General features: G+C 50.9%; 6 protein-coding genes across 6 annotated transcripts; 3 read left to right on the forward strand and 3 right to left on the reverse strand.

Annotated features, from left to right (window-relative positions):
* Nucleotides 1-62: 62 nt before the first annotated feature.
* Nucleotides 63-1,408, forward strand: LY79DRAFT_591241 (uncharacterized protein; the record flags this gene model as incomplete). Its single annotated transcript, XM_060561254.1, has 3 exons — nt 63-693; nt 754-1,153; nt 1,210-1,408. 3 exons carry the CDS (start codon nt 63-65, stop codon nt 1,406-1,408), a joined length of 1,230 nt encoding a protein of 409 aa, XP_060412752.1.
* Nucleotides 1,409-2,199: 791 nt separating this feature from the next.
* LY79DRAFT_591242 (ribosomal protein L32) lies at nt 2,200-3,609 on the forward strand (the record flags this gene model as incomplete). Its single annotated transcript, XM_060561255.1, has 2 exons — nt 2,200-3,351; nt 3,526-3,609. 2 exons carry the CDS (start codon nt 2,200-2,202, stop codon nt 3,607-3,609), a joined length of 1,236 nt encoding a protein of 411 aa, XP_060412753.1.
* A 2,465-nt stretch (nt 3,610-6,074) lies between these two features.
* Nucleotides 6,075-7,862, forward strand: LY79DRAFT_557734 (deuterolysin metalloprotease). The gene is made up of 4 exons (XM_060558118.1): nt 6,075-6,575; nt 6,645-6,930; nt 6,987-7,169; nt 7,238-7,862. The coding sequence occupies exons 1-4, from the start codon at nt 6,374-6,376 to the stop codon at nt 7,632-7,634; spliced, it is 1,068 nt and encodes a 355-aa protein (XP_060412754.1). The 5' UTR covers nt 6,075-6,373; the 3' UTR covers nt 7,635-7,862.
* Nucleotides 7,863-8,134: 272 nt separating this feature from the next.
* LY79DRAFT_557735 (uncharacterized protein) lies at nt 8,135-9,142 on the reverse strand. The gene is made up of 3 exons (XM_060558119.1): nt 8,808-9,142; nt 8,655-8,736; nt 8,135-8,576 (listed from the first exon to the last, which is right to left on the reverse strand). Exons 1-3 carry the CDS (start codon nt 8,992-8,994, stop codon nt 8,462-8,464), a joined length of 384 nt encoding a protein of 127 aa, XP_060412755.1. The 5' UTR covers nt 8,995-9,142; the 3' UTR covers nt 8,135-8,461.
* Nucleotides 9,143-12,913: 3,771 nt separating this feature from the next.
* LY79DRAFT_557739 (uncharacterized protein) lies at nt 12,914-14,780 on the reverse strand. Its single transcript, XM_060558120.1, has 4 exons — nt 14,440-14,780; nt 14,021-14,291; nt 13,839-13,947; nt 12,914-13,753 (listed from the first exon to the last, which is right to left on the reverse strand). The coding sequence occupies exons 1-4, from the start codon at nt 14,499-14,501 to the stop codon at nt 13,203-13,205; spliced, it is 993 nt and encodes a 330-aa protein (XP_060412756.1). The 5' UTR covers nt 14,502-14,780; the 3' UTR covers nt 12,914-13,202.
* A 3,085-nt stretch (nt 14,781-17,865) lies between these two features.
* On the reverse strand, nt 17,866-19,618 carry LY79DRAFT_518090 (uncharacterized protein; the record flags this gene model as incomplete). The annotated part of the gene is made up of 2 exons (XM_060555001.1): nt 17,866-19,158; nt 19,223-19,618. 2 exons carry the CDS (start codon nt 19,616-19,618, stop codon nt 17,866-17,868), a joined length of 1,689 nt encoding a protein of 562 aa, XP_060412757.1.
* Between the last annotated feature and the right edge of the window lie 1,526 nt (nt 19,619-21,144).

Consider the following 21,144-nt stretch of genomic DNA (forward strand, 5'->3'; position numbering starts at 1 on the left):
TAGCCACACCCAAGGACGAGACAGCCGCATAAATACCTCGAGGCCACGCGCAAACCGCAAACATGGCTGGGCAAGACGATAGCAAGACTGCCGCCGCATACGCCGACGAGATGCAGAAACGAACGCGCAAAGAACGTGGCTTCGACGAGTTCGAGGCCCAGCTCCCCAACCCCCGGGTCCCGACTCTGCAGTCGGCCTTCATGACAGCCAGCGGCCTGCTCTCGCACCTCGGCAGCTACAACCCTTGGGGAAGACCCGTCACCGACGACGACATTGTTTGGCTCCTGGACAATACGGCCTTCAGGCCCTCGCGCATAGGCAGCTGGCAGGCCGAGTTTGTCGCCGCCGTCTTCGAGAAGGAACCAAAGTGCGCCATTGTCGATATTGTGCAGGGCATCGCCCAGAAGCTGGGTCTCGCCGACGACGCCGAAGAGCTGAAGACGATCGAGGAGAGGCTGCTGCCATTCCTTTGGGACGTACAGCCCTCTCGAATAATCCGCGTCGTGAACCAGAAGAAGGAGCTCAAGCTAGGTCCCTCGGCAACTAATGGAATCAGCACCGACACGCTCAAGATTAGCGAGCAGCCTTCTGGCACGATGGTGACGTCGAGCGCCGCTGTGCCGCGCGGCGCGACGGGGCTGCTGGAGATGAAGACCTTCTTCGCTGCGCCAGATGGCTGGGCCATCATCTCAGGTACGTGGGGTTGAATGAGTTTCAGCGAACCGTTCGCAGCTAACCGAGTGGTCTCGGTAGATATCGACGATACGATTAAGCTGACGCAGACGAGCGACCCTGTGGGAATTCTCCGCGAGACGTTCGTCAACGAGCCGACACCAATCGAGGGCATGCCGGAGCTGTACAGGAACATCAAGGCGCTCTTGCCGCAGGAGTCGCCGTGGTTCTACCTCTCGGCCTCCCCCTACAACTTGTACCCGTTCCTGCGCGAGTTCCGTGACAAGTATTACCCCCCGGGGACCATCATCCTCCGCGACTCGAGCTGGAAGACGGTTGCCGGCCTGCTGTCGGCCCTGACCATGGCCACGGAGGAGTACAAGGTGGAGCGCATGAGAAAGGTGCATGGCTGGCTGCCGAAGCGCAAGTTCATCCTTATCGGCGACTCGACGCAGTCCGACCCCGAGGCCTACGGGGACATGTAAGTGGCCTTGAACGGGTGCCAGTTATCCTTTCCGCCCGCTGACAACTTTCCAGCTACCGCGAGTTCAAGGGATGGGTCAAGCTTATTCTGATCCGTAAAGTTGTTGACATCGCGGCCATTGGTATCTCGGCCAAGAACGAGCCGGAGCGCTTCGAGAAAGCGTTCAAGCACATCCCTCGCGACGACTGGTTTGTGTTTGAGAACCCGGCCGACTGCAACAAGATCATCCGCGACACCGTTGCTCAAGGTTAGAATTGGCATGGCATTTGTGAAGATGAATCAGACACGACATTTTTTCATGAAGGGAGTTTCGGCGTAGGGGCAGCACACAACAATGGCTTTATCCATATTGGATTAACGGATTAACACGACCTGTCACGACTTCGTCCCCGAAATCACATATCAACATGGGATTACGTAGCGAGCCTAACTCAATTCATCCATTTGACACACCTTATTCTCTCTGCCGGAGGAGTGTACAGCCTTCACATGCTGGACGGGGGCATGCAGGCTGACATCAGATGCTGCACTCCCCCAGCCTATCGTCCCAGTACTCCGTCCTCCATCCGCAGCAAGTTGTTTTCGGCGGTGCCATCGGGAGCACAGCCTCAGTAACACGCCTCAACCAAGATGCCCAGAACTGCAGTGAGGTGACTATCCGTGCCTTTTCAAGGCTGACAAGTCCATTCCAAACGGATTCTGCCTTTTCGGCCAATCCGGTCAAATGACTCACTCGGTGACTGCCTACCTCCCCCAACCGCTCCAACGAGGCTTACAACGGTAGTCCAAACTAGCATACACACACCCATAAAAAACCTGTGATGGGCCTTATTGGTTGCCTGGAAATCTTTACTCTGGCCGCCTTATCACACCCATTTTGCCTAACAGAGTCGTTTCCTTTTTTTACTCTTCTTTCTGCACTGGCGACACGCGATTGACATTCTCGCCTTAAGCTTTTTGTCTATTACGCTGCATCCATCCATCGCATCAATCACCAGATTCTCAAGACGGCAACGATGACAACGCCGACTTCAACACCAACAATGACAAACCTCACACTCACAATCTCCCTCCCCGCTCACCAACACCCGGCCTCGAGTAAACGCCTTCTCGGTCTGCCGCTCGAACTGCGCAACCACATCTACCATCACGCCCTCGTCGCGCCGCCGAAGCACTCACGCACCCACGACGATGACTGCCACTTCCGCTACAACCATACGGCCACCTCCATCGAGCCTGCTGCCTGCGTCGTCCTCGACGTGACCGTCGACCCCGTTCCGCTCCAATACATCTATAGACATGACCGGTTGTCGCAGTGCCGCTGCGCGAAGCGCACGACGCTGAACCTCCTCCTGGCGTGCCGCCAGGTCTACCGCGAGGCCGCGCCCATCTTCTGGTCCGCCAACACCTTCGTCTTCGACCACTCGGACGACTTCACCATTTGCGTCGGCGCCCAGCTCCGCCCCGCCTTCCGCCCGCTGTTGCGGCACGTCTACGTCGCCTCGGCAGACCGCGAGGAGAATCCCCTCTGGACGACGCGGAATCTCTTCTCCGGCGCGTGCATCCCGCCAGGCGACAAAATCCCGCGCTGGCTACAATTCTGGGGTGTGCTGAACCAGTGCCGCGGCCTCCGGACACTGGCCGTTCAGCCCGAGGTCATGCGGCGTCACGGCGCGGACTTTGCGGCGCTGAGCCGGCGGCTCCCGGCGCTCGAGCGGCTCGAGCTGACATGGATGGGCAAGTACAAGGACGACCAGGCCTCGCACGTGCCTAACCGTCGGTCCTTCCGGGCGTGCGAGTCGGTCCAGCGGGAGATGGTGTTCGTGCGGGCGGCGCGGTCGGTGGACCTCGGCGCGGCGGATTTTGGCGGCGCGGAGTGGTGCAAGGAGCTATACCGGGACTTCACGACCAACTTCTGCGTGCACCTGGACACGATCGTGCGGAACCGGTTCCTGGGGTGCGGCGCGGACGGGCCGGACCGGTACCGGATCGAGCTGCACACGGGCAGGGTGGAGGCAGGGCTGAATGACGCGCGGAGGACATGGAACGTGGAGCTGCCGACGGGGAAGACGGCGCGGCTGGACTTTCTGGCGGTGCCGCAGTCGCGAGAGACGCGGATGCGGCTGAAGAGGCAGATGCGGGCGCGGGACGCGGCGCGGCGGGCGAGTGGGAAGCCGACGGTGGCGGAGGAGAGGGTGCAGAGGGAGATCCGGGCGCGGAGGGCGGAGAACAAGAGTAGGGCGGCGGAGGAGGAGGCGCGCGAGAGGGAGCTGGTGCTGTCGGAGAGGCGGAGGAGGGAGGACGAGAGGAGGGAGAACGAGAGGCGGGAGAGGGAGGACAGGAGGGCAGAGCTGGAAAGGGCGGTTGAGGCGGCGAGAGAAGAGAGACGGGTGGAGAGAAAGAGAGTCGTGAGGAGGGGCGTGGAGGAAGGTTTGGCTGAGCTTGCACTGTGAGGAAGGAGTTTCCTCGAAGGATGTACTATTTGTGTCTGAATAATGATAATGAAAGCGTGGTTTGATATCCATGAGGTGATAATATTTGATTGCCGTAGTTCTCTCCCCTGAAGTACCAAAGTGCTGATCCGGGGCTATAGAGTTTTAGGGTCACTAGACTCAGTCGAGAACAGCCATGCGGTCTTTCTCCTGCAAATTGCCATAGCAAGCTCTAATTGAACATAAATATGAGATAAAGTTGCCTAGTTGCCAGGGAATCAATCGTACAGAGACATTTATCGCATTGTCCTCGCCCCGCGACCCCAGACCCAAGGCAGTACCCAGGCTCGGAGAGAGTGTCTGCATTCCCGGACTTTTCTTTTTCTTTCTCTACCTCATAGTGGAACACAAGTGATCTGGTATTCCCCTTCATCGTTGATATTCTGTGGAGTTTCCGAAGCACTCATCGGTTTCCGGTTTATGTTTTATTCAAAGGACGGGTAAAGAACAAAAGAACAATGACGGCCGAAGTAATACCTTGAGGCTTCCCGTAACGAGGTCCTGACTGCGAAGGCCGCGTTCAATATGCCAGAGCGCCGAAATCAAAGCTTGTTGTTGGTACGTGTCCTCCACAAATCGCGGGAGCGCGATGAGTTTGGTTTGGATGACTGCGTCAGCGATGTCCCTGGAGCACACGACTACGGTCGAGCAGACGAAGCCACTCGCCTCGGCACAACGAAGAAGACAGGATTCCGATCGATGGTGTCAAGCTGTACATAATTCCGAGTACCACCGTAATCTAGAATTCCAATCGATTTGACCGTGGTTTCAGTATCTGGAAACGTCCGTCTTCGTGCCAGGTGAATGGTGAGAAAGTGATTGCGCCAGCCGTCTTGAAGCGCAACTTGAGCACAAGCTTCAGATCGTCAGTTAGCATATTTATCACAGCATCCACAAGAAACACATATCATGAGCATGTTATGCCAGTGAGTGAATATATTCCTTTTCTTTTTATGAACTCCTCCTTGGTGATGCGCTTTGAAATATCCGGTGTCATAGTGGCTCATCGTAGCTAACCGTGTATTGAGATTAAAGTCAGTCAAATTTTGATAATATCATGCGAATCATATTTGACGCAAGGAGGTTGCGCTTCCTCAGATCAGAAATTAAACGCTACCAGCAATCCAACATACAGAACAGATTGTGATCTCGTACACCCACAAACAAATTCAACAGGGTAGGGAATAACCAATCGGCCAAGGCACTACGATCGGCCAAGGCTCTTGGCTTGCTCTTGGCTTCGCTTGGCGATATGACATCTACCGAACCACTCTGCATGTGCCGAACCTAGATTGAACATCTGCGAAATACTTCTAGACAATGAGCACGTCTAAGGGGCTTAAACATCTCTCATAAATGCGACCTTTGGACGGACCATTTGGTTGACATTGGTATTTCGCATGGTGACTCCTGATGGACAAGTGTGGGCACGGCGATGCGTGAATTCCTCATCTTCAAGCCTGTATGTCTTACGAGCCGCGACATCGCCGACGTGAAGTTGTCGCAAACGCGACGCCTTTGATTCTAGGGCAGCAACTAGCACATCATGTCACATCGTGACAGAAGCACAACTATGCCGTCATACGGCTGCTCCCTCAGCTGACCATAAAGAGTAGTGTGTTGTATGGTTATCTTTCCTTGGTTTAAATCTTGCCCCACCATCTTCCAGTTGTTCGCATGTTTACGTGTGTGGTGGCTCCAATCCGCAGATCATGGACTCCTTCGCCGAACTCACTTCCGATAGCATCATACCGAGACCGACATGCCTGAAGGAATCGAAACGCCGCATCATAGGTTGGTAGATATTGCTTTGTTTTTACCAAATAGGCATGTCCAGTGGCAAGGACACGCTGACGCCACGTATCATGTCGATAGCTCCCAAGAGCCGCGCCAATTGAACCAGATAAGGTGCACCCATGCTTGACTCGTTACCTTTGTGTGTTTATTCTTGATAAGCACTCGGGAGCATCCCTAATCAACCGGAAGGGAAATATTGAGAAGGGTACGGATAGTGGAGCGGAGGACGTAGACCGCCGATAACGGATATAACCATAGCATCACAATCCCGCCAGATTCCTCGGTATAGCTGAGTAACAATGGGCCTCTACCCCTGGTCTTTAACCATGACACCTACCGCTTTCGCCAAGAGCCTTCCTAAACTGCTTAGCGGAGAGCGTTGAATGGCGGGCTTCTGCGCCCAATTGCCGAACTTCTCAGCTGTCCGACCAGCTCCCTGTTGCCCACAAGCCGAGGTGACCAATGGCCTCCTGTTATCCACTCTACATGATTTGGCAAATTGCCCACAGCATGCATACTACGTTACCCACTCCCACTGTCCGACCATCTTCTTGGCGCGACTCCCCCGAGCCTATTGTTGTAAAGAGCCGCGCTTCCCCACGATATCTATATTGCAGTTCCTTTTACCTCCTTCCGAAAGAAGGCTAGATGTTATGGAATCTAAGCTAGATGTTATAGAATCTAAGCTTTTTGGATCTAAATAAGTGGGACAATGCTTTATGGTGTCATATGTTATTGCCTATTCACCTCCTCGACATGGGAATTCCTCCGGTGTTGCTTATCTTTGCCCTTGCCATCCGACGAACGTTTAGAGATGCGTTGTAGCAGGCCGAGTACATATATGGCTAAGAAGTTCTCAGTCTCAGTGTAGGCTTCTCTTGCACTTGTCTCTTCAGTCAGCCTCCTTCACTCAAGTCGACCGGTCACAATGATTGCCAAAGTCCTTCCCATCGCCCTCCTTGCTGGTGCTGCCTCGGCCACTTGCCCTCTCTCCGTCGAGATCACCAACGCGGAGAACCATGTGGTCAATGTCGCAGTCACCAACACGGGCAGTGAGCCCGTCTCCGTCTTCAAGGGCAACACGGTCTTCAGTGACCACGCCACCAAGGACCTCTTGGTGACCGATGCAGGTGGGTAGAGCCTTCTGTTGCGAAACAACCGAAATGAGGCACCCGAGATAGCGGCTAACGACATAGCAGAGGGCAATGCGCTTCCGTTCGACGGCATGTTTGTCAACTATAAGCGCACTGGCCTCTCGGCCGATGCCTTCCAGAAGATTGAGGCTGGGCAGACAATCACCGTGCCGGTCAACGCGGCCAAGAGTTACAGACTCGACGGTGTCGACCAGGCCAAGGTCACCGCTATTCAGGGCTTCCGCTACGCGACTGGCCCCGACACGCCTTCTTCGTTCAAGGATTTGGCCGCGTGTGAGGATGTCACGTCCGGCGAGGTCGAGGTTACTCCTGACCAAGCCACCGTTGCCGAGTATGTACTCTTATATGCGGTGATTGCTATCCAAGTGCTGACTCCAACCCTTTTAGGCAGCACATTTCTCGCAGAGCCGAGCCGTCTTTCTTGTCTCGCATCCAGAAGCGTGCCGTCACGTACTCTTCGTGCTCCTCGTCGCAAACGTCTTCTTTGAAGACGTCCGTGTCTGACGCCATTTCCATGGCCAGCAAGGCTTACACCGCCGCCGGTGCCGGAACCGCCTACTTCACCACGTGGTGAGTGACTCTCGGCTTACGATGCCCCCTTACTCGAGCTTGTTTGCTGACTCGCTTTCCCACTCAAGGTTCAAATCCACCTCCGTCAAGTCCAAGGTGCAGACCATCTACAACGACGTGGCCAACGTCCAGAGCAAGTCGCCCAAGATCTCGTGCACCGACACCTACAACGACTGCAGCGATGGCTCTGCCCTGCTGTACACCGTCCCCTCTGCCAACGTCATCGTCCCGTGCCCCAACAACGGCTTCTGGGGCTTCCCCGAGCTCGCCCCTCAGTGCTCGGGTGACGACTACGACAGGGCGGGCAGCATCCTCCACGAGATCACCCACCTGTTCGGCACCGACGACTACGCGTACGGCCCCTCCGCTGCCCAGGCTCTGTCTGCCACACAGGCCGCTGCCAACGCGGACACCTATGAGATGTACGCCGAGAGCGTTCGTCTTGGCGGCTGCACCACCGGCTAAGCGTGTACGACCAGCACGCAACGCATCTAGGGGATTTTGGAGCGGTATTTGGCGGAAATGAGATGATGATCTTTGAGTATTCAATTCGTGTGGCAATAATTATGGTGATACAAGGGGTTCAACCAGTGTATCCTCCAACGAGAAGCTCAGTCTCTTCAGGCTTCTGATAGCTTTATGAGAAGGGGCATGGCAAATGCAAATATGACGCCTATAGTAATAAATGCACATATCAATATTTGAGTCTTCATAGCGTGCATGAAAGGCTGCGATTCGCCGCATTTGGATGAGGAAATAAACGATTGGCCAATACCTTACTGTAAGATCCGTAACTAGCTGTAGACTCCCTTCTTTTCCCAGTAATGGTTATCGAATGACTTTAGGCTATCACTCTCAGAGCTCACTCACGTCCTTCCATGGCAAAGTCGCATTAATCAATGGTGGAAGCTGCGGCTTCGGCCCATATCCTCATTTCCGGGGATCAAAGGCGTGCCAGGTGGCTCCGGTAATATCCCAAGTGTTTGGAGGCGGCCAGATGAGTCTTTTCTCCCTGTTGCAATGACTATGCATGGCATAGTAAGCAGTGTACGGTGAATACACAAACTAATCTTAGCCTCCACGCTACACTTTTGGGTTATTTAGTAGGCGCTCTAACAACTTGTGATTACGTGCAATCAATTGATGAAGCTTATAACTGCATCACGACTACTAAAGTTGTTCGGATTACCTCCCTTATTACTACATTATTTACAGGGAAGTCTATCATCCTATGACTGTCCAGACTGTCTTGTTATAAGTAATTCAGGGCGAAGAAGGATATTTTAAGCCGGCTAATCCTTTCTCCTGCACTCTAGACTGCGAATGGAGTCATTGAAGTGTCCGTTGCCATCGGCCAGGTTACCGTCATCCTGATTGCGGTATGAGTCACCACGGCAGTTGAGCTCACTGCCCACGCCAAGAAGTTGACTTGTCAGAAACAACGCGATAGAAGAAAGTGGTGTCAGTAGGAGATGAAAGACTCACCGGTACCAAGTGCAGGTGTTATCGTCCCTATCGTTGTTGCGAATTGAGCTGATGCGATCGATCATGTCGACGGGCACGTTATCTATAACGCGTAGTTAGAGTTTTATATCTCATGATAAAGGGCGATAATGAGTATGGAGGGTGAAGACGTACAGCAAAATGCAGTTTCGACTCTCTGCTTTCGACATTGACCCTTGTAGCCCTTGTCTTCACACATGAAGACAGAGGCCTCGGCCCGAGTGATCAAGAGAGAGCCGGAAGCGTTCTCTCTTATAACAGCTACGACGGCCGCCGTAGACACAGCCACGAGGTTGAGGAGAATGGTATTATAGGAAACCATCTTGAGTACAAAGCTGGACTGAGAGGAAGGAGGAGTAACAAATAATACGCGCTTGGTATGTACTGCAGGGGAGGCAACGAAGGAAAGGACACTGCTGCTCAGGTCATTTATTATGTATTGCGGCCATCATTGTGGCGAAGACTGTGCACATTGGCGGAGTAGCACCAACATGTAATCGTCAAATGTCATAAATCTTAATCGTCCTTCCACATGACCCACATCTGTAGCCTGGTTTCATGGCTTCATGGGTATCCCTGAAACCAACTTCCACCTGCGTGCTTAGTTTATTCAATTGGCTCTATGAGACGTCTGAAGTAAGTCGCCCCACCCCCTAGCGCCGCACACCCCCATCCGCCGCATTTTAAGAGATTGCCAATTTCAACCAAAAACTACAACCTATGTCAATTAATACTGCTTTGCTACCTAAAATTTATGCTAAAAAGATTAAAACTTAATCTCCTGTTCCTAGGTATTCTTAGTAGCTATAAAAGTATTCTACTAGGCTACTTTATATAACTATTATATTACCTTAATATTAATAAATACCTTATTTAGGTTTAGCCTTACTACCTGCTTAGTATATAGTATATATACCTCTAGTTTCTCTTGTAGTTCTTATATCTCTTTTTTCTTAAGGGTAATATCTATATTTTTTAAATTTAGTACTTTTTTTACTTTTTTAAATAAAGTATAGCTATAACACTTAAGGGCCTATAGACTTTATTTTTTATAGTAATTATAAAGTTATATATATAAAGATCTTATAACTTTAATAGTGTTAATAAGTAGCCTAGTTTCTATAGAGGTATAATAAGTGTATAAGGTAGCTTTTTAATATTATTTACCTATAGTTAACTACTATAAAGAACCTTTTCTTTTAATATAAGGTTAAGCTTTATAGCTTACTAACTAGCCTATATATTTAACTTAGTAATAGCTTCTTCTTATACTTATAAGTAATAAAGGAGAAAGGTCCTTTTACTAAGTAGTAGGCTACTTATTAAAGTTATATAATTATTTACTCTCTTGTAATAAGCTAACTTAAGAGGGCTAAAGACTAATATATCTAAAGGTTAAGTAATATAGCTAAAGTATAGTAGTAAAAAAACAAGATAAATTCTCTAAGAGTAATATTCTTATATAAAATTAATAGTTATATAACTTTTATACTTATTTATTACTAAGAGCTACTATATTTCTTTTTCTCTTTATAATAGCTTTATTTATAAGATAAAGACCTCCTTTAGCTAGTTAAGTACTATTATATTAAATATTTACTTATTATCTAATAATAAGAACCTTTATCTTTTATACTTCTTAAGGTTAAAAGAAAACTACTACCTTTAGACTATTTTACTATTAAAGATAACTAATAGTTAAAGCTTTTTACTTATTACTAAAATACACTTAATAATTATAATCTAGGAATAAGTATCTAGTGTCTTAAGATATACCTTATATATTATAGATAAACTAAGTATAAGCCTATTAACCCTTTTACCTTCTATAAGGCTTATCTTATCTATATTTTATTAGTACTAGAAAAAAATTTACCTAATAAATAGGAGTTAATATATAGTAAAATAGTCCTAGATAACCTAGTTAGTTAAAGATATTACTTGCTTATTCTTAATAGCCTTGCCTTTAAGAGTACCTAAGGAAAGGTTATAGTAAAGTAGGCTAGTTATCTAGTTCTAGCTAAGTAGTTAATAGTTACTACTAGCAGCTAGTACTTACTAGGCTAGTTCTTTAAGTTAATAGTACTTTAGTGCTAGGCTAAAGGTAGCTTATAATAGTGCCTAATTAACTAGGTAAGCCTTTTACTTAAGGCTTAACTATTAGTTATTTATTTACTTTTTTTAGTAGGTTCTAATACCTTGTATTTAGCAGCAAAGGGTGCACTCTAGTATACACTAGGTTCTTAAGGCCTTTTAAATAGACATCCTGTTTTTAATAAGGTCTAAAGTGCGCTAAACGTCTTTAGGGGTATATTTAGCTATAGCAAAGATTATAGTATTTTTAAAAATAATTATTTGATTTTTAGTTGCTGTTTAATTAATAAGAGTATTGTTGTAATTAATGATGTGTAGAGGGGAAGAAAGTGCGGCGGATGGGGGTGTGCGGCGCTAGGGGGTGGGGCGACTTACATGGTGGCTTAAAATCATCAGATTAACAGTTTAAATAAGCTAGAAGGCTGCACAAAGCTCTTTCGATGGAATAGTGGCCATTAGACAAGACACTATACTATTTGATAAACCGGACGAAATGTAATACAAGGGACTTAAAGAGCCACGCAAACAGGCGCAGTCTGTGGCCAACCACCGACGATTTACAATATGACCTTCTTCCTTGTTCAGAACTTGCACATTGAGGGCATTAATCCTATGACATGCCATCTGATCGTGTGGGATTTGAATGCTGGCCTAGCGCTCGGTGGGCATATTACCGTGGGTAGTTGGTTTCATTATTAGTAACTTTTCCCCGGATGCCAACTTGCAATAGGCATCCATTGCCGGAATTCCGGACGAAAGCATTTTTTCAGCTCGAGTCGGACTTTCGCCATCGGAAAACCCAAACTCCCGGCCAACGGCAGATCATGTGTGTATTACGCTTAGGCCTTTATATTAAACAACATTAGTTTGATGTCGCGCCTCATCCAAGCAGGTGAACATACCAGCCAAAGCATCTTGCCTTCAAAGTTACTAAGAATCTCGGTGGTAGATGAATTATATTCCGGACTCTGTACTGTGACACGTCCAGTTGATGTAATGTCCACCCCGACGCCGAAAGATAGAAAAGGCTGTTTACTAATGTATATTGAACAGATAAATCTTTAGAGTTGCCAATTTCACACAGCGGATGAGATATACCAATGAAGTAGCCCATAACTGAAGATCTTCAACCCCCTCTTGAAGCTGCATCTTGAATCCTTTGAAAGGTTGGTGAAGGATGGCTACAGTTCACATCGAGTTTGAGCAGGGGAGGATGGCTAATGGATGATGGGAATGAAGATAATTGTGCTTTAAGGCTTCCTTTACAGCTTTGAGGCAGTGTTTCGAATGGGTACTCAACACACCTCGCATTGGTTAACCTTTCACCTACGTTGTACACTAATATAACATCTATTAGCTTGCTCGTGAACTGGGAATTGCATCGAGAAGAGGACAAAGACGCGCTGAAGAACAGTAATTGTTCCAAAAAGTCATCATCAAACCGTGAATGTATGCCCGTTAAGTCCGTGGAAACTCAGGTCTGTTTTGACGAGCTGCCCATGTGTGATGACATCGGCGAACCACAGCAATGCTCTGAAGCCAAGCACAAGCAGCCCCAAACCAGTAATTAACTCATGAGTGCCAACAGTGACAGAACTTTTGCCTCCGTGCTTCATAACATAATAAACAAGGAGTCCCCGGTATGTTACACAACCAACTGACAGGCGCCTGCAAGGTTTGTACCTGTTTGAACACAAGCACTATGCTTATTTGTAGTTCCGTCGTGCACAGAGGTCATATCAAGGTCTCCACAACAGAAAGCTACATGTCTTGATAGGGTGATCTGAGAACCGCGTGCATATTTATCGGCGATGTAACAAGGTATATGGTTTCTGGCTCGGCGTGGGCGTATGGTATGGCCAAGAATGGTTCGGCCCGCGCTTTCTATGCCACCAACTCTTCCAAGTTGACACTCTTTCGCACTCTATGGGTAAGGAGATCAAATTTCGAGAGTTATCATATTTCCTTCGATTGAAGCGACGCGGTGCGGCACTTCGTCTTACAGGGACTATTAACGGTGGCAGTGTATTGTTGCGAGTTATGTTGAAATTGACGTGTTTACTTGGGCAGATGAAGAAATTCACGCGAGCATTGACGTGTGACTTCCCTCAGCGATCAACTCCATGATCAACAGTTATGGTCTCGAACTCGAAAAGCGATGGTCTAGAATCACGCGTCAAAGAATATTGATCTCTGCCATTACCTAAAATGCACCATGTACAATGGTGACTACTGCTCCAGGCTAGCTAACGCCAACCAGCCCCTCTAAACGCCGTCCCCGGATGAATCTCTATCCATCGTTCCCCTTGTCGTCTGTCATTCCATGAAAAAGGTCGTAAAAGGGTATATGGGAGAAGAAGAAAAAAAAACCAAGAACCGCGATACAATCGAGAGATGAATCTGACGGCATAGCGCGCAATAGCGGCCCGACAGCGCTCAATTGGATGATCCCTTCCGTGAGAATCGTGAAAGGAATCCACGCTTGGCCTCCTTGATCTGCTTGGTCCCCATATTGAAACCCCTCGGCTTGCTCGCCTCCTCCTGTGTATCTAGCTGTGTGGTGTTGTCGTTCATGACTTTTTGTGCGTGCGAAACCGTACCCGGGCGGTGAGCAAGCGGATCACTAGATGGGCGAGGCGGCGGCGGCGGCGGCGGCGGCGGTGGCGCCGGGGGGAGGCTGTATTGGTACTGCGGCGATGCGGCTCCGCCTTGCGGCGAAGCGGGCGACGGTGGGAGCGGGGGATACTGCAGCGGAGGCGCTTCCAGCAGATGCTGCTGTTGTTGCTCTGGCCTCTGTTCCCCATTGAAGAGATCGATGACTTTTCCGGAACTGAACAGTCTCTCATAGACGGCGAGGGTGGTGCCGAAATCCTTTTGCCCGTCGACTTTGACTGCGTCTAGGAGCTCCAAGACGTAGGTCTGGCAGTTGTTGCTGATAAGATTGTATACCGGGTGTCGAGATCTGATGCTTTGGATCACGTACTCGCCTAGGATCTCATTAGCAGCCCGTAAGCTTGAAAGAGGTTATCTGTTGGAAACATTGGGGATGTAAGAGGGACAGTGGAGACTCACCCGCTCGACGGATTGCATCATCGTTGAAGCGCGTCTCGCCCACCGTGAATGTCCTCCATTCATCGCGCTTATACCGCTCATTAGTGTAGATAACGTGGAAATTCTCGTCCTTTTAGTCTGATTGTCAGATACCTATCAAGTAGGGCGAAATAGAGGGAGTGCGTGAGATCAGATTGACTCACCATCCATAACTGATGCGCGAAGTCGCCGACGAGTACGGCCCAGTGCTGCGTGGGATCGGGGTATTTGTTGATCTTCTCCGTGATCATCTTGCCCAGGCCGGTCTCCTCGGCGAACCACTTGCCGGCGAGCCCCCCGACGGGGTGCCAACCGACCTCGACCACACGAGGCGGGCCGTCGAGGATAGGTTGCGTCACGGGGATGACATTAGGCTTAGCGCCCAGGCCGATGGCATGCTTAACCGCGAGCTCGCCTTTCGTGATATTCTTCTTCCTGTTCCCGGAGTTAGCATGTGGCCGATGTTGTGCTAGACGTGCCGTCGTTGTGAGATGGTGGTGTGGCGAAGGGAAGGGGTGAGAGCAGCATCGTAGGGCTGGCAGGGGTGCGAGACGCTTAAAGTGTAAACAAATGACGCGCATACAGGAACTCTCCCACTTTGTCCCGCTTCCTCTTCCCTTCCTCGTCGGATCCCGGTTGTGACATTGTGACTTGAGCGGCGCGGCGCAAATCGGAGGGAGGGGCAGAAGTCAGGTCGCGGGGATTGAGAAGCGGTGACAGAGCGCCGATATGCGCACCCGTTTGGGGGTTGGTTTAACAGCACCGGATCAAAACGTGGAAGGCTAAAGCTCTTCAGAGGACGCCGCTCTGCTTGGTTGGGAGACGGAGGGGAGATGTTGGGCGGGGTGGCTGGGCATCATACATGGAATTTCTTGAAGAGCCAGCTTCGACGGCAAGGCAAAAAGCCACCTGAGTTTCTCTTCCTTCACTGCCTCGCTGGCCGGGTTCGGGCTGACCGGCACGCGGGAGGCGCATTAACAATTTTTTTTATTAATTTAATTTCCGCCGTGCACCCGGCGGGAACCAATCAGCATCGTGATTACGTCCATCGTCTTGGCTCTCGAGATGGATAACCACGCGGCTGTAGTGGCGCAGACGCCGGTTGCCTTGGTTCACTGCAGGATGCATGGGAGGCAGCCTAGTCTTATGCAAGCATTGCGATTCGATCCAGGAACCACGGGACAGTCCGATGGGGCTCTGCCAACCTTGGCTTGACTTCAATCACTTGTGTTATTGGCAATCTTTCACACACTGTCGTCGTGGCAAGCAAAGAGGCTGCGGAACTTGGGCAATACTTCCAATTCGACCCTCTCAAGTTCGCCACACATATCCCATGGTGGACCCAAACTCGTTCCAACTCGGACCCCATTAGCAAGAGGTCCCGGCCGTAAAAGTCGTCTCATTATGCAAGGCAGCACAATAAAAAAATAGAAATTAAAGAAAAAAAAAAACCCCCCCCAGGCACGTCTACCACCCCGTCCGTCCCCATGGCATGATCCAGGTGCTTGAGCAACTGGCGCCGTCAACAACGGAAGATAAGTTCAGGCCAGCTGCTGTAATGTGGGAAACACAAACCTCACGCCAGGATCGCTTTGTGGCCATCAACGTAACCTGAAGCTTTGTCATTTGCATGTCTACTTTGTTGACCTTTATCAGGCACATCGTGGGTTCCGTACAGCGAACATTAATATCTTGCATGGCCGAGTATCCATTCGCCGTGCCATTGTGACAGGGGCGGCGATTTACTAACCGAGTTGGAAACATTCGCTTGCAACGTCAAGAGCATATCCGGGACAGGCCTGTCCACTCATATAATTCGGTGCAACGTGATTACATAATATGCCTAACAGAAAGACTGCACAGTCTCTCCTCGGTTCTGTGGGTGAAACAAACATACTTGTCTGGTTAAGCTTCCCGATATTGTTCCAGGTATATGCCAAGAGTTTTCAAGATAAGGGCCTCGCACAACGCCCTTAATGATTTCAACGTTTTAATACCCGTAACTGGTGTAACCGAAACTAACCATCGTGATACCTCAAAGACCCTGATTAAGCACGGCGCATCTATCAGTTGAATTTATAGGACGGAACATATCTCCATTCCAGATATAGTTTCTGATGGCTTTGAATTAGCTGTCTAAGTTCATCCAGAGCATATGACCTTAACATATCGAAAATCATGCGCGCTTGCCATCTGTGAAACATTTACTCACAGTCACAAGAATGCAATCTGTATAATGGCAATTCCTGACAATAAAAATTCTGCCAAGACATAAGCGTCCGAACATCAAGCATCCTACTAGATGCTGCTAATACTCATGATACAGTAGCTGAGATGCTGATAAAAGACAGGTATCATCTGATATAGTAGATCTAGACGGTTCGCCGTGACTAATGGCGAATAAACATTAAAGACATGGGTTATGGTAATGATTGTATCTGACATTAAACATTCAGAATTATGTGAGAACTGTAAAGGAAGGTTTATATCTTTATTTATAATCGTTTACAGCTATACCGACGGGAACTAGTATTCTGTAATTGGTCAGGTTGACGGTAGAATCAAGATACACTTGCTATTGCGTCATGCTTGAAGTTAAAACTTACTGATATAATATTAGCGACTTCGAGGAATTGGATGTTTGGGGAACAAGTCGCGCATTCTTCTGAGGGTGCGATGAAATTGAAGGATGCCAGCGGCTTCAAGTTGGTGATGATATCCTGGGAGAGCTTGGTGACGGATATCTTGACGGTCTACTTGGGGGCTAAGCTTTTGTTATCTATCTCCTTGAGTCTGGGCTGCCAATGTGCTACCAACGACAGCTTTGCTTGAAAGGGGAACAGCTATGTTCACTGGAAAATTGGAAACGCCGCTTTGGTTCATTTGATACTAGGCTGCGTATCAACAGACACAGGCAGAGTAGAGAAGACAGGCCGCTCGCCTTGGCCCTTAATCGACCTACTTTAGGCAATACTCTGCTGTGCCACCCACATTGAAATGTCGTGGCGAGAGATCACTCACCATTCCTCAGACCAGGAATCAGCAAAGAAAAGCGTTGTTGTATTTTCCTAACATGCTTACGTAGCATTGTGTACCTGTGTGACAATACTAGGGCCGGCATCGATTACCTATCCTGGGAGGGAAGCGCATTGAACTGTATGCATCGCATATCACGGGAAGCTAGTAGTGGCCAATCTTCAGAGGGGCCTGCTTAACAACGATTGAGTTGAGAGATGAATGCGAGGTGCAGATCAAAGGCCCCATCTGCGATGCAACTACTGGCGAGACGAGACGTGTCGAATACAGAATCTAACCTTGACCGTTGATTTAGCATACGGCTCGTCAATGGGAGGTATCGGGATGAGGTAGGCTGTCAGACGGCTATCGAATAGAGAGCCACAATAGCTGACCAGGTGTGAAGCATGAAGAATGTGCCGCGTAGCTCAGTGACGCTACGTCGATCTCACTGTTAAAGATGCAGATGCAGAGTCCGAGGTTTCGACACACCCGATAAGCTTGCCGTAATTGTTCCGCCATTGACAAGAAACGTCTTAGCAACGCTGGTTAAGCATCCAGGGCAAACGCATAGGCGTGTAGACGCTCCGCACATGTTGGACCTCATACCACCTAGAAGGGACACTACTTGCGACTCGGAACTCCATGGCAGGAGAACACCGGAAGGAACGCAGCCCTCGTTATTAGCCCTGATGAAAGAGACGCGAGGGCAGAACTAGAACGTGTAAAAGCCTTGTGTGTTTATATGTACGCAACGAAAATGTCATAATCTATGGCCTTTTTAGGAGCAACATTGCCCCGGTATCCGTGATGATCCAAACTCCAAGTTTCTGTCCTATGCGCTCTCCCGGTTGGTTCTGGGAGCCGATAATATAGCACATGCCTCATGCCGAGATGCCCGCCAACGCCGATGCCATGAAATGAAGCCCTATTCGCCGGATGCCTGGTGATTCGTAATTGCAAACACCCATCATAAATGCAGAAAACTTGAGACTCAGCAGACGTCCAACGACGGGCACGCGACGTTCACGAGCCGCACCGAGTGATCCGGGAGAGTGACGCGCTGGAACCAGCTCAACTCGCCCCTCCTCACGCGTCTCTTCGACGTCGCCGCCGCCGCCGGCTCTATCTTCTCACCCTGCTTTCGTCCTTCGCCCTCGCCCTCCTCCGTGCGGTCCACGAACGCGAGCGTGCGTCGCGCCTCGGCGGCCGCGATCCGTGCCGTCTCCCGAATCGCGAGCTCGCTCAGGGTGAAGGGTGAGTGGAAGAGGTATTCGCCCGGCGCGCCGCACGCAGCATACTCGTCGGCGGCCTCGGCCGTCTTGGACGTGTTGGCCCAGATGCACGGAACCCATGTCTCGGCGAAGAAGACGTTACCCTGCTCGCCACTCGTCCGGTTGCCACGCCCCGTCGCGTCCGCCAGCCCCTGGTCGCGCATCTGCCGCTCGACGATGGCCTCCCGGACGAAGCTCGCAGCGTCGACCTGCGCGCCGACACGGCGGGGGAACGGCACGACCAGGGGCGCGTCATCCTCATTGAGGGAGCGACGGACATGCGTCGCGACGTATTCGAAGTCATCCTCCTCGCCGTCCTCGGGTTCGGGGTCCGGCGTGCGCATCCACTCTTCCATGCAGCTCTTGACCTCGGAGTTCCACCTGTTCGTGAGGTACGCGGCGTTGGTCATCTGCTCGGCCTTGTTGTGCGGCCGCGGTGGCGCGGGTCGTTGGGCCTGCCACCCGGGCGTCATGGAGACGTCGAACAGCTCCGGCACGATGACGCGGAAGTTCTCGATCTCGCGCGGGTCGACCTCGTTCCCGCCCTGTTCCATGGCATTGAGCTGCGCGAAGGGCGAGGCGGTGTCCTGGTGGGCCCAAAAGTCGGAGAAGGCGACGGAATCGTCGTCGAGGGAGGCCTGATAGACGCGCTCAATCTGGGCGAAGAGGGCCTCGACGGCTGCGTCGAGGATTCTTTCGCCTACCTCGCGCGGCAGCGAGGCGAGGGTCCAGACGTCCCAGGTGCCGAAGGTGAAGACCCAGACGGTCTCGCGGGGGACGTCATGGGGCTTGGGCAGGGCGAGGAACGCGTCGACCTGGGACGTGAGGTTGGCGATGGCGTCGGAGAGAGGGAACTGATCGACCAGGAAACTGTAGTCGAAGCCGGACTGTTTGGACTGCTCGAGTTTCGAGGTGATCTTTTCTAGTGTGTCTCTGTAATGGTTCGTGGTCGTCATGGCCTGGGTGGGAAGGCTGGTTGAGGGGATGAATGATTGATGAGAAGAGCAGCGGAGCTATGGATGGAACAAGGGTCAGTTGGATAGGTTAAACCTGAGGAGAAGTAAAGAACAGACGTACCTCGTCGCAGAGCAGCTCGGTCCAGCCCTGACCATTCGCACCCTTGCCCGTGGAGGGTGTCGCAATGTCCGGTGATCCGAACACCACGACTCTCACGCCGACGCCCTGTTGCCCCTTGCTCTCGTCGAACGGCGACCAACTCCATCGTGACCCAGAGCTGAAGAGGGTGTCTGTCGATGTCGGGGAGGCAAGAAACTTGTCGAGAAGTAGCAGCCCAAAGGCGGCGAGGATGAGCTGGATGATCAAGCGCGGGCCTCCGCGGAGGACGCGGGTCGAGATGAAGCCCAGCAACGTCTTGATACTCATGTCGCAGGGGTCGAGAGGGCTTTTGAAGATGCTGTTACAATGTGTCGGTGACGAGGGTCGCCTCTCGTGGCGAGGGAGTTCATTGGACATTCTGTGTGATGTGCGTCTCGAGGAACAGCGGTAGATGGTGTCGCGGTCGCGGTCGCCGTCGTCTCCCTCAAAGGAGACGATGATCCTTGGTATAAGTTGGCTTGCCACGTTTCTTGTGCGATTCAGTCGATTGAAGCCCGACCAGCGAAATAACGTTCGGCTGTCTTGTGTTCCCGATTTTCGCTTCCTTGTCACCCGTTTCCCCCAGTTGCTCAATTTGTAATGAGAGCAGCGATGTGAAATTTCAATTCGTTGTTGGTTGTTATTTTGGTATAAGTCCGCGATGGTCTCAGTGTAGAAGACGATTGATCCAAAAAGGGTAGTTGGTCGTATGCCCTATGCCACCAACGGGTCTTTTTTTGGTGTCGTTGGACTGTTGCCAAGCCGGCAGTCGAGGGGAGCAGGTGGGGGGGAAAAATAAGGGCAATGAATTGTCCCGTCAACGCCAAGACTCTTTGTTCGCCGGACGGCCGGAATGGGGGTATGTCGCGGAGAAGACTATTTGTTAGTAGTGGCGAGCTGGGCAGACAGCCGTTGTTGACTTTCCCAAAGGCGTCCTTTTATCAACAAACCGAGTGAACAAAGGCGTACGAAGGAAATGGAAAGTTAACGGGACGACCATGCATAAAAAGGGGTCAAAAGGTTAAGACGGGAGGGGGAAAAGGAGCTATGGATCAGACAATGGGAAGGGCAGTACGCTTCCTTCAAAAACACCTCACAGACCCTCACCTGTGCAAGATGACTGCCGATGAACGATGACTTAGGGGGGAAACAAGGGGATCCTCTCCTCTCCTTTCAGGGCTCCAGGGTATTCGAGATGTGGCCCAGCCTTGGGCGATCTGGGCGTATCCCAATGCCCGTATGCGGTGATATGATGCCACCACTTCTGACATGGAGCATGGCAATGGATGATCCGCTACGTACGTAAAGAGACATCCGCCGACTCCAGATACCCCCATCATCCATGATACCCGGTTCATCCCAGTATTCACCTCTCCTTCAGACGACAGGCAGTGGCATTTCTCATACCTTGCTCTTGTGTGCTTGTCGAGACTTCCCGCCTCTCCATCTCCCTCTCGCTCTTACGCCCTCTCCCTTAGAACGCTCGAACAGACTAGGAAGGAGCGCCTGCGCTTGCAATGTTGCATTGGTTGGCTGGACTAGACCGACTGGACTCGTTGCTGGGTCTTGTGCCATCCTTGCTTCGATGTGCAGTCGTCGTAAGCTCTGGTGGGGACTGTCATCTGAACGGGGGGGGGCTGAGCTTCCACTCCTGGCATTTCTCCGGTTCGGACCCCTGCGACGGCGGGGGAAGCGTGGCGGGAGGTTTCTGCGAGACCATTGGTGTCACGATGTGGCTTCTAGGGGCTTGCAGAAGAGTACCTACCTGAGAAACATACATCCGTCCGCCGAGTCCTGCGAGGAAGTCGGACGAATGACATGAGGGGCTTTCACGTTGGCATGTTTGAACCTGTTGTATTCGCAGCCGCGCTCGCGTCGCATCTTCTCTTGTCCATTGCTTTTCT

Source organism: Colletotrichum navitas (genome assembly GCF_030913465.1).
Source record: "Colletotrichum navitas strain CBS 125086 chromosome Unknown LY79scaffold_41, whole genome shotgun sequence".
In the NCBI taxonomy this organism is placed as follows: Eukaryota; Fungi; Ascomycota; class Sordariomycetes; order Glomerellales; family Glomerellaceae; genus Colletotrichum; species Colletotrichum navitas.

Bases quoted from the DNA above. Each gene is read 5' to 3' on its own strand.
- LY79DRAFT_557734 (XM_060558118.1), top strand. From the start codon at position 6,374: ATGATTGCCAAAGTCCTTCCCATCGCCCTCCTTGCTGGTGCTGCCTCG. The intron at 6,576-6,644 runs GTGGGTAGAGCC...ACGACATAGCAG, and splicing joins CCTCTTGGTGACCGATGCAG to AGGGCAATGCGCTTCCGTTC. The intron at 6,931-6,986 runs GTATGTACTCTT...CAACCCTTTTAG, and splicing joins GACCAAGCCACCGTTGCCGA to GCAGCACATTTCTCGCAGAG.
- LY79DRAFT_557735 (XM_060558119.1), bottom strand. From the start codon at position 8,994: ATGGTTTCCTATAATACCATTCTCCTCAACCTCGTGGCTGTGTCTACG. The intron at 8,737-8,807 runs GTACGTCTTCAC...TACGCGTTATAG, and splicing joins AGTCGAAACTGCATTTTGCT to ATAACGTGCCCGTCGACATG. The intron at 8,577-8,654 runs GTGAGTCTTTCA...TGGCGTGGGCAG, and splicing joins AACACCTGCACTTGGTACCG to TGAGCTCAACTGCCGTGGTG.
- LY79DRAFT_557739 (XM_060558120.1), bottom strand. From the start codon at position 14,501: ATGTCACAACCGGGATCCGACGAGGAAGGGAAGAGGAAGCGGGACAAA. The intron at 13,948-14,020 runs GTGAGTCAATCT...TCAGACTAAAAG, and splicing joins TCGCGCATCAGTTATGGATG to GACGAGAATTTCCACGTTAT. The intron at 13,754-13,838 runs GTGAGTCTCCAC...ATGAGATCCTAG, and splicing joins TGATGCAATCCGTCGAGCGG to GCGAGTACGTGATCCAAAGC.